This window comes from Myotis yumanensis, unplaced genomic scaffold (genome assembly GCF_028538775.1).
Source record: "Myotis yumanensis isolate MYYU_CA2020_CCGP unplaced genomic scaffold, mMyoYum1.0.hap1 SCAF_2, whole genome shotgun sequence".
Taxonomy (NCBI): domain Eukaryota; kingdom Metazoa; phylum Chordata; class Mammalia; order Chiroptera; family Vespertilionidae; genus Myotis; species Myotis yumanensis.
In genome coordinates, this window is record NW_027223753.1 from 94,887,287 (window position 1) to 94,899,511 (window position 12,225).

The window sequence follows — 12,225 nt, forward strand, 5'->3', positions numbered from 1 at the left end:
AGGTGATGTACCCTGGAACCAGAGAGGAGGGAGCCTGATTCCTCTCGGGGCCACGCAATTCCACCTTTGGCAGTGGGTTATGTTGTTTCTGGGGCACTGTCATCCCAAATCTGGTTTACTGCCCAGTTGTGGTGACTGCAGATGCTCTTTGAGCCACAGCGCCACCCCAGTTGCAGTCAGCCAGGGAGGGACTGCAGGAGGTTCGCTCCAGGGCATGTCTGGCCATCTTGCCCAGTCCCGCCCCACCACCCCGCTGGCCACCTTCTAATTAATTTCCTTTCAATGTGCATGAATCTGTGCACTGGGCCACTAGTTGGTTTATAAAAATTCAACTGACCTCTAACTATTAATTTTGTATCCTGCTACTTTATTGAATTAATTTATCATTTCTAAAAGTTTTTTTGGTGGAGCCAAGAAATTATTTTTAAGCATAAATTTTATCAGTAATTTATTATTAACTTCTCTATAGCTCTATATAAGTCTGTGTCAATGTATTTGGAGCCCTGAGTTTAAAAACTTTCAGTTAGCATATTATTTTAAATGTGAAAGGAGTTATTCACACCAGCACTTATCTGGCCAGTGGGCGGATCTTTTGGAGGATTTCCACAGGATTGTGCTTCTTGTATTTTTAGTGTTTTTCCCACTTTGATTTCATGCTCACCTGTGGTGGTTTATTTTCCAGGGCACTGTGCCTTCTAGTAGAGAATAGATAAGTATGGTAGTATTTCATAGCTTTTTTTTTTAATGCACACAGCCTCACTATCCTCTGTTCATGACTAATGCATCTACTGGTATTCCAGATAGTAAAACACCTTGATTAGCTATCCAGGTTAATATTCTCATACTTTCCTTCTGAGGGTTGGCTAATGCTTGTGAAATAACTATCAAGGCTAGGAAATGCCTGGCTTCCCAGATACTTCTCAGATCAATAGGGCAGGGACTAAATCTCTAATTTCCTTCCTGTCCTCTGTTCTGTAACACCTATGACCCAAGGGAGTGTTTGATATTCATTAATCTGGGACACTTTGCATTGTTAATAAATTCTATAGAGACCACATTTTATGTTAAAACACCTATAGGCCCATCATTATGGAGTGATTGATCCCATTAGTGAAGCAAATTGCCGTAGAAATAATTCACACACACACACAAGCACATACATATTTCAAATCCTTGCTCTGGCTATTGAGATCTTAGGAAGTTTATTGGTCTCAGTTCATCTCAGGTTGTTCTTTATAAAGTAGAGATAATAAAGCATTTGGAACATGCCTGGCATATCCTCAATGCTGCACAAGTATTTACCTTTATTATTATTACTTTTATCACCATATTTTGTACTACTAATAGGTCATTTTAAGACTTTTTTTCCTCTGAGGGATAAAAACTTCAGCATGAGTGTCAAGAATGGCAGAGTGGGAGAGAGAAAAACACGTGAGGTTCAGGCTAAGGGAGATTACATTTAAATAGGCAAGTAAGTCAGTGGGTGCAGTATTCTTTAAGCATGCTTTTATTTATGTGGAGATGAACAGGTTAGCTCACCCTTGATATGTCTGCACACATGCAGACTGTTAATAAATGTCTCTGGACTTACTTTTGAGGTTTTTAAAACATTTTTGAGACTGTTTGAAATATATGTTTGTGTATTGCCCTCCTAATCAATTAAAAAATTATCTTTCTATACCTTATTAAAAACTGTTAACTTTCTGCTCTGTTATTTTAACCTTTAAGCCCATTTTCTTTATAGCATTTGCCTAAACTACAGAAATGTGTTTTACTATGTGGAAATGAATGGTGTTAAGAATGCTGGGTTGTACAAATGTACCTGGAGCTTACATTGTGGTGCTTGTCCTCTTACTTCCCATTTAAACTCAGAGTTTACAATGACCATTTGCAAACTGAAAGAAATGTGCATTTTAAACCAGGTTATTATGGAAGTTCTTCCATTGAACATCTGCTAACCTGTTTCAAAATATTTTTGAGTGGCTTTTATTGGAGATAAAAAATAGTAAATTTTATATATGTTCTATACTTATAAGAACAAATCAGTTAGCAAAATACAGCTACTAGAAAACTGTATAAAATATAAGAATAAATAATTTTCAGAAGGAATAAAATATATGGTCACAAATATAAAAAATACTTTTCATTCTCAATACTAATCCCAAATTGAAAGAAAAACATCATTTTTTAATTTATCAAATTGCGGAAATATTTTCTAAAATTAAACTTGGATCATTTCTTTCCTCTGTGATATTTTTCACATGTAAATATTTTAAAGATTTTACCATGGACATAAGATTTAAAATTACAGTCTTTTTTTTCCCTTCTTTTTAAAATGCTCACCCAAGCACATTTTCATTGATGTTTAGAGAGGGGGAAGGGAAGAAAGTGGAGAGAGAGAGAGAGAGAGAGAGAGAGAGAGAGAGAGAGAAGAGGGAGAGAGAGAGAGAGAGAGAGAGAGAGAGAGAGAGATTGGAGAAAAGGAAGGAGAGAAAAAGAGACATAAATGTGAGAGAAACATCAATCAGTTGACTCCTTCATGTGCCCCAATTGAATCCTCAACTTAGGCATGTGCCTTGATGGAGAATGGAACCCATGACGTTTTGATGTATAGGATGACCCTCCTACCAACTGAGCCACACTGGCCAGGGCTACCGTTTTTTTTTTGCAATTGAGCATGTCTGTGGGGAAATATTCAGGGCAATGGCATACCAATATGTAAGATGATCTTCCAGCTCATGATTTACTGGCAGGTCTAGAGTTTGGCAGCAGAGCCGCTCTCTCTTCCTGCTATGTGGATATAAGGTGTGTGTGCAACCACTGAGCTTGAAGGGCTCTCTCCCTGGCAAACATTCAGCACGAAGGAGTGGTTACAGAAAGACTATCTCAATTGCTGGCACCATCAGTTCTTTATTGTTTAGAGCTTGTTGATCATGTTTCTGAATTGCTGTGCTCCTATCTACTAGGAGGCTAATCTAAGAAAGTAGAAGTCAGTTTTTGAGAAAATAATTTTCAACTTTGAAGAATACAGGAGATGGGAGTTATTTATATGTTTTACATATTGATGGTGTGCTTGTCTTTCAGTCAATCAGTTAATTATCACTCTCCTGATAATTAGTGGCTATGTTCTTTTTCTTCACTTGGTAATGCAAGGTATGTTTTACTTGGTTCTGAACTGTAGACATTCAACCAGTGTCTTCGTCTTAGATCTTTTCTTTGTATATTTAGTGAAAAATTCTGAAGTCTGGGAATCCGGAGACCTGCTTTTTGTTATTGTTCCTTCTTGTTCTTTGTGGGGATACAGCGTGTGCTGCTTTCTAACTGTGACTGTACACTAAACATTTCTCTGTTTTGAATCTCAATTTCCTGATCTGTAAAATGAGAGAGTTGGATTAATTAATCCCTATGGTCTTTTAAATTCTTTGAGTGTGACAGAAATTTTATTCAATGATTTGTGTTACAAACATGAGCCAGGTTAAAACACTTTTCAAATATAGTCTGCCTCTGGGCTTTTCACACTACAATGGCAAATCTTCCCTTTGGTAACTTTAATTTTAAATCAAAACAGCACCCTCTGTTATTTATTTAGGTGTTTGCATTTTTCTTATTGGAGATAATAGATTACTTTTACTGTAATTGCAATTAGCTGAAAAGATGCTTATTTTTTTTATTTTTTTTTATTTTTATTTTTTCGCTTAAAGTATTACAAAGGGTATTACATAAGTGTCCTTTTTTCCCCCCCGCCCTTGACAAACCCCTACCCTCCCTTACCCCCCAGTGTCTTATGTCCATTAGTTATGCTTATATGCATGCATACAAGTCCTTCGGTTGATCTCTTACTCCCCTCCCTCCTGCCCCCCAACTCTCTCTGGCCTTCCCACTGCAGTTTGACAATCAGTTTGAGGCAGCTCTGCCTCTGTAAAAAGATGCTTATTTTAGAGTAATTAGAATGCATTGAGTTAGGGAGCATAAAAGGTGGTGTAAGCTAGTGCTTTCTCTTCTTACAGAAAATATTCTATTTCCTGATGCTTGAGATGAACTAAACAAAGAAATTCATTTTATTATGGCATGATTTCTTTAGCCCAATACTTCTTATCTTATTCTATTCAAAGAAGCTGCCAAAAGGTGCTTAGGCAGAAACATACAGTATAATTTAGTATGCAGTTCAGAGAGTCCACAATCTCAAATTGCATAGAAAAAAGTATCGTGCTCATTTGTCCTTCTGGGCTGTAAGTTCATCCATGTTTGATGAGAGAGGAGAAATGCTAGTCTTCTCTGCAGGAAGGTAGTCTACCTGGCACACACATGTTTGGACGTGGGTTTGAGATGAGGGTTGTTTATGCTTTTTCAGTCTTCTGTGGCCATTGGGAGAAGGGGAAAACTTCTGTCCATCAGCTTTTTATAGATGTGAAGTCTAAGGTAGTTTTCATACTGCAGCCAAGATATGATTTAGGTAATTTCTGGAATTACTCCCCCCTTTTTAAAATTTTATCTTTATTGTTGAAATTATTACAGATGTCCCTTTTTCCCTCCACATTGACCCCCTCCACCTTGCTTCCCCCACTTCCTAGGCCTTGGCTACACTATTGTCTGTGTCTATGGGTTATGCATATATGGTATAAGTTCTTTGGTTAATCTCTTCCTATACCCCCCTCCCCCTTCCCTCTGAAATACATCAGTCTGTTGCATGCTTCGGTATCTCTGGATCTATTTTGTTCATCAGTTTATTTTTTTTCATTAGATTCCACATATATAAGTGAGATCATGTGCCATTATGCTGTTAATATTTGACAAAGGAGGAAAGAGCATACGTTGGAATAAAGACAGTCTCTTCAATAAATGGTGTTGAGAACATTCTATAGGTACATCAAAAAAGTGAAACTAGACCACCAATTTACACCATACACAAGAATAAACTCAAAATGTATAAAAGACTTAAATGTAAGCTGTGAAACCATAAAAATCCTTGAGGAACCCGTAGGCAGCAAAATATCAGACATTTCATGTAGCAGAATTTTCACTGATACAATGCCTATGGCAAGAGAAACAAAGGAAAAATATAAACAAATGGGTATATATCAAACTAAAAAGCTTCTGCACATCAAAAGAAACCAGCATCAAAATGAAAAGGGAATTCACTGTATGGGAGAACATATTTGCCAATGATATACCTGATAAGGGGTTAATTTCCAAAATACATAAAGAACTTATGCAACTCAATACCAAGAAAACAGACAATCCAATTAATTGCTGGAATTACTCTTAATTTTTATGGCTGTTTATCTGGAACATTTCTGAGTACTTGTGAAAGGTAAACAGAGATACCTAAGTATAGGGACTATAGATACCAGGCACACCTAAATTTGGTCCTTTTGAACCTTGGGCAGTGGCCCTGCCCCCTTGGCTCTAGAGCCCAAAACATACACCTACCACCAATTGAAGTTCACCTCCAAACAATACTACACTGCTCCCTAAGTAGTGCATGTGCCCAATGAGATCTGAGAAATTTCAGACGCTGTGCCCTGTTCTAAAATTACAAGATGTCTCTGAGTTTGGGTCACCTGATTAAAACTAGAAGCACTGTTTAATCCATAAAAATACTCTGTACTGGAAAATGACTAAATCAATTTGGTTTAAAATGAATACACTTATATTATTTTATTTTGTTGGGTTCAAATGTGTTTTGGTATGTCCCATGTAGAGAAGAGGGTGAAGAAGGAGGCTGTTTCCTAGGTCAAAGTAATGGGAGATGTGGATTCTCATCCTGGCTTCGTCTCTAGTGTGATGTTAGGCAAGTTGGCTAACCTCCATGTGCCTTAGTTATCTCAGATGCCAAATGGCAGCTTGCCTTCTAGGCCGAGTTCTTGTAAAAATGAGAAAATATTTCTGTCTTGAAAATGTTAAAGCCATGGTGATTACTTAAAACTATGTAGCATTTAATATGAAATGGATACTCTTAATAACCACGTGCAAAATTAAATTTAAGAGTCACAATTGGGATATTATTTCTCCAATTAAAGTTTTCTGTAACAGGGATTGAACCCAGGCTGGAATTTGTATCAGACTAATTATGTTCATAGCGAATGAGTTGGAAATTTAGTCCATGAGTTCCTTGCTTTCTGAGGAGTTGGGTGTGAGAATTTAGTGTTGGTTGCAGGTTCTCAGTTACCATGACATTAGTCATTAGTCTAACAACCCTGTTCTTCTAGAGGAGTTAGAAACAGTAATCCTTCTGGCTTGGGGGACGCTTGTCTGTTTAGATTCCGTGTCTCCAAGCATAGTCCCCTCAGGGACCTGGGGAGAGGACGAAGGGAGGCCCACTGGGCGCCCTGGGACAGAGACCAGGAGGCCTTGCTGTGCTCCACTTCCCACTCATTGTGCTGCCCAGGCCCTATCACTTGGGAGGCCTGGCAAGGAAGTGAAGAGGAAGCGCATGCCACTACTGGTTCAGAATGTTCCAGCGCAGTTGGAAAGTCTGAGATGTGGCCTGGGTGAGAAGAACAAGACCTTATTGACAGGGTTCAGTCTTGTCAGGTCTGTTTCACATCAGCCTTCTACATAATCACAGCTCTCCTGCCCCCATGGGCCTCTAGCACTTTCACCTCTGCCTCAAAAAAGACAAGAAAACCAACACCTTCTGTGCAACTGTGTTAGACCATAAAGTATTTTAACTTTTTATTCCAAGAGAAATTATGAAACATGAAAAGTTTGGTGTTGTTTGCTTCAAAATGATAACACCAACAAGATAAAACAAAAATACATACTTCTTAGGCTTTTCCACTTAACATAAAAGTAGTCATCGTACTGTAAATGCTTTTTCTATTAAGCTGTTTTCTTATTGATCAATTTGTAAGACTAGTGACTATTCTCACATTTCCGATGATCATGGAGAATGACCCGGCTTGTCCTGGTCAGAATTACTTAACCCTCTCATCTGATTTAGTTTGCATATTGGATATATAAAAATTATGCAATTGTGTATATTTTAAGATTGAAAGGAAAGGAATATGCCAAACTACTTTTCTTTTTCTCCACTTGAGTCTGCCAAACCAGAATATTTACGTCAAAAAGTCAGAAGAAAATCTGCTGGATGTTTTAGTGAGCCACAGAGTATGTCCCTGTATGCCTTGCCTGGTCATCCTGCTTAAATTTATGCGTGACTTCTGAATTAAGTAATAAACATCCTCTGGGCAGTCCTGTCATTTTCCAGGACTTGTAGGTGTCTCCAAGTCAAATAATGGTAATAATAAGGCCTTTTCTTTTCCCTGGTGTATTAGATAGGAACTTTTGAAATTAAATGGATTATTTTAAGCTTTTTTGTTGTTGTTGTTTATTGTTTCTTTGTTTTTAATCCTCACCCGAGGATATTTTTCCCATTGCTTTTCTGAGAGAGTGGAAGGGGAGAGAGAGAGAAGAGAGAGAGAGAGAGAGAGAGAGAGAGAGAGAGACATTGAGGTGAGAGAGACATATCCATTGGTTGCCTCCCACACATGGGATGGAACCCACAACCCAGGTACATGCCCGTGACTGTGAATCAAACCTGTTGCCCTTCGGTACACAGGTCAATGCTCCAACCACTGACCAGGGCTAAGCTTTTTTAAACAGAGGAAATCAAAGAAAACCTGAATATTCCCAGCTATTTTTGAGTAAACAAATTTCTAGTAGTTGGAGCCTCCCATCTTTCTGTGCATCCGGATGGGATGGAGAGGACCTACCTGGACTAAAAGCAGAAGAGCAGTTGCAGGATTGCTTGCAAAATGTCTATGCAATTCATTTTCTGAGCAAGGCTGGTGACTTTTTATAGAACCTCTAGAATGGCGATTTCTCATACTTTCTGTACCTGCCAGTGGCACATGGAATATATTAGTTTAAATGGACCATTCTTACTCAGAAAAATTTAAAAGAATTATAAAAAACTGATTGAAAATCCCTGTGTTTAGTCAGACACCCGTATGTACTTTTCTTTTTAAAATCCTCACCAGAGGACATGCTTAGAAAGACAAAGGGGGAGAGTGAGAGAGGGAGAGGGAGAGAGAGATAAAGAGAGAGAGAGAGAGATCCATTGATTGCCTTTTGTACATGCCCCAACCTGGGATCGAACCTGCAACCCAAGTATGTGCCCTGGATGGGAATCAAACTGGCAACCTTTTGGTGCACAGGACAGCACTTAACCTACTGAGCTACATCGGCCAGGCTAGACACCCTCATTTAATGTAGAGATTAACTGCATGATTTAAGATGCATACAAATTAAGTATTTATTATTTTACTAGAGGCCAGGTGCATGAAATTCATGCACTCAGGGGAGAGGGGGAAGCCCTCGGTCTGGATTGCAAGAGGGCGCAGGCCAGGCCTCAGGACCCCACCTGTGCACGAATGGGGCCGGGGACATGGGAGGTTGGCCATCCGGGGAGGGACCGCGGGAGGGCTTAAGGGCATGTCCGGCCCATCTCGCTCAGTCCCCATCGTCTGGACCTAACCTACCCGTCAGAGCATCTGCCCCTGGTGGTCAGTACATGTCATAGAGACTGGTCGACCGGTCGACTGTCTACCCTCTGGTGGTCAGTGCATGTCATAGGAAGCAGTTGAGTGGCCTTAGCATATCATTAGCATATTATGCTTTGATTGGTTGACCGGACAACTGGATGACTGGACACTTAGCATATTAGGCTTTCATTATATAGGATAAAAAAGATAAACAACTTTCTTTTAAGTTTGTGTGCATGAACACATATATGTAGTGATAATAATACAAATCTGATCATGTCTACCACCCTATCACCCTGACTCCCACTTCAAAATCCTTTCTTTAGTGACTTTACATAATTCTTGGATTAGAAGCAAACTCTCACTGTGCCTGGAAGGCCTCCCTGCAAAGGCGCTCTCCTTCCTCCTCTCCACCAAGGTGTCTTTTCTATGATGTCAGCACCCTGGTATTCTCTGCCTCCTCTTCACACTCACACTGCTCTCTCCCCAAACCTCTATAACTACTTTCTCATCCTTTTCCCAGAGATGCCTTTTGCAACTCTCAGAATTAGAGTTTTGTTTTACCAAAGCCTTCTTCTTTGCCTCACATATTTTGTATATTTTACATGCGTGATTTTCAAGCTTTTTTATCTCATGGCATATAAACTAATTGTTGAAATTATGTGGCAAAAATTCTTTTGCTGATGTGTCAAAAAAATAGGTATATTTTGATTCATTCATACAGGATGGCTATTGTGTTGGCTGTTGCCATTTTTTTATTTGACAATCTAAGGGAAAAGAGTTTAGTGACCCAGACTAAATAGGTACTGCATATTTTAAAAATTCTTGGAGCACATTACTTGAAATTTGCTGTTTTAGACACCAGTGTGGCCAAACCTAACTCTAAATCCATCTACTTCTGAAGTGTCATGTTCTTTCTTTAGTCCCATGTTAATCCCCTGGATTTTAACTTCTTTCTCTGTGAGTATGACAATGATAACACTTTACTGTGCATTCAAATGAAATAACGTCAACAGTGGGACACCTTTTAGTGTTTACCATCTTCATCTGTATTACTTTTATTTTATTTGCCATGATTCATAATTTAAGTTTATAGAACCTCTTAAACGCTTTACTCAAAACTCCTAGTCTTGCCTGCCTTCTTGACTGGCCATGATGGGCCTGACGTTTTTCAATTTTCCTTCTCTTCCCAGGATGGTTCATACTTGGCTGAGTTCCTGCTGGAGAAAGGCTATGAGGTGAGTGACTCAGTGAGCAAGCACAGGCTGGTGGAGTCACTCGGACACAGTGGCCTCCCGCTTCCTCTGCTGCCGTCCTCCTGTGCATGTTTTCCACTGAAACTCTGATAACAAATCATAATCAGGGGAAGAATGTGCCTTTTGGCTTGTAACCATGCCAGCTCATTGTGCTGTTTATCTACTGGTGAGCACTGGTGGCTTCCCCTGTTCCTTAGTGTTTAACTGCTCTGCACGCTTCCCACATTCTAAGATAAAGCAGCAACCTGTGTAAGCTAACAACTATAACATCATTTGGGTTAATTTATGATGTGATGTGCTACATAAAAAAGTTCCACTCACAGTGAAGTCACTTAATTCGGAAATTACACAGAGCAATAAAAACCAAGTTGATCTTCGGCAAGCGTAAATGAAAAATTAACACTTACAGATTTTTGCTTTCTGAAAGGTAGCCATATAATTTATGGAAGCTGAAACTTTGGGGTTCGCTGCTATCGTCATCATTATTGTTGTCTTCTTTTTCTCCTCCTTCTTCTCCTTCAACACTTCCTGCTTTCTTTAAAAGAAGCAAGGGTACTGTATTTTAAATTTGATATAGCTTTGTGTATATGCCTTACCTTTTAAAAAACCAGTTTTCAGATATGTATATCTATATAAATTCATGTTATACAGAGAACAAAAACCTGCACAGTGATCCATATGCCCTGGCCTGATTTGGGAGTTTTTACATTAATCATTTTGGATTCTCTGTTTATCCCAATTGGAGTTGCATCGCTCTATAGGCAAATGGGCAAACACCAGCAAGGAATTTGGCAACTAACTGCCAAAAGCATTTGAAGGAAAGGAAACTTATTTTATTACTTTAACTCGTAATCTTTTCTGAGAGCCTTGACTTTTAGACTTTAAGAAGTAATATCAGATATGTTTAGTACCTTTTGTACCCTTATCTAATAGCTAGTTCTGTATCTTACAATAATATGAAAATAAGGCCATGTAATTATGAATGTATTATACATGTACACATATATTTATATACATAGATTCCTGCTATAATTGAGTGATAAATACATATTCTAAAGAGCAACAGATTTTAGAATAGATTATATATTGTACAGAAGAGTGTTTTTAGGTGCAGACTGTTTTTTAAAAATATACTTTTATTGATTTTAGTGAGAGAGGAAAAGAGAGGGAGACATAGAAACATCAGCGAGAGAGAAATACCAACATTGATCCATCAGCTGCCTCCTGCACATTCCTTACTGGGGATTTACCCTGCAACCTGGGCATGCACCCTGACCAGGAATCTGTCTGGTGACCTCTTAGTGCATGGGTTGACACTCAACCACTGAAGCACACCAGCCAGGCCAGACTGGTTTTTATTCTGGCAAGATTAACATAATCTTTCAGTAAATCTAAAAGGAAAGGCGTGGCAGAGAGACCTTGGACAAACAAGGGGTCTTTGGTAGCTAGAGAGGTTGTGTATCGAGTAAAAGAGAAGGCGCTGAGTAATAATTCATGAGTTCAGGACACGCTACTCCAAAATCTGGCACCTTCACATAATGGATATTTTAGATGAAGGAGTCTGAGAAAATGACAGAAGTTTTTCCTGTAAATCTGTCTTTGTCAGTTTAATGTAGAGGAGGAAAAATTTTTCCTCGACCCTTCTAGGGTCCCTGGCTGGGTCTGAAAATTAAATTGAAAACCATACAAATTTATTTAATAAAAGTTTTACATGACAGGAAGCTTTCATGAGGAACTGAAGATATGAGAAACAATGAAACTTAAGTATTTTTATGTTAGGTTTGATGGAGTGGGGACAGTCACGGAGATGTATGGTAGGTCGAGGATTGCCAGGTAAGTGTAGTACACTGGGGGAAACCTAGCAAGGTCTATTTGTTAGGATTCTTCTAGATGTACTCTTGTTTTTGGAGATAAGGATGCTCCTCTTCTCTGCGTGTAGAGAGAACACCTCTTACATGAGGGCTCTATGACTGCTTCACGGGACAAGGGCGGGGGGAAGGTCAGAGTGACCATCCTGCTTCTGCCATTTCCTAAAATTCCTTCAAACTAAATTACTCAATATGCCAAGATGCCCTATTTCGAGGTAGTGTTCCCTGAACCACATTATAGTCATCACAGTTATGGAAGAGAGAGGTGGTACATCAGAAAGAATCCTCGGACTGCATAGGTGTTAGGGTCTACTTACAAGGTGGACACAGGAGACTGAGACTTAAGATGAGGATGGTGGGAACAAGGAGTGTCTGTAGCTAGTCCAGAGAAAAGGGAATGGCTTTGTGAGGTATGGCGGGCTCTATGACAAGTGGTGGACTGATGATCAGGCCTGGTCTCTGTAATAGATGGTGGATAAGTGGTGGGGCCTGGTGTCTGTGACAGATGGTGGACTAGTGATGGGGCCTGATCTCTGTGATAGTTGGTAGACAAGTGATGGGGCCTAGTATCTGTGATAGATGGTGTATAAGTGATGGGGTCTGGTGTCTGTGATA

The 12,225-nt window shown here is 39.3% G+C and overlaps 1 protein-coding gene across 1 annotated transcript in view; it reads left to right on the forward strand.

Annotated features, from left to right (window-relative positions):
* Positions 1-12,225, forward strand: part of GMDS (GDP-mannose 4,6-dehydratase) — a 664,099-nt gene that overhangs the window by 135,692 nt on the left and 516,182 nt on the right. The window contains exon 2 of the mRNA XM_070403469.1: positions 9,680-9,724. Within this exon, the coding sequence (XP_070259570.1) occupies positions 9,680-9,724 (45 nt within the window). The remainder of the gene's footprint in view (positions 1-9,679; positions 9,725-12,225) is intronic.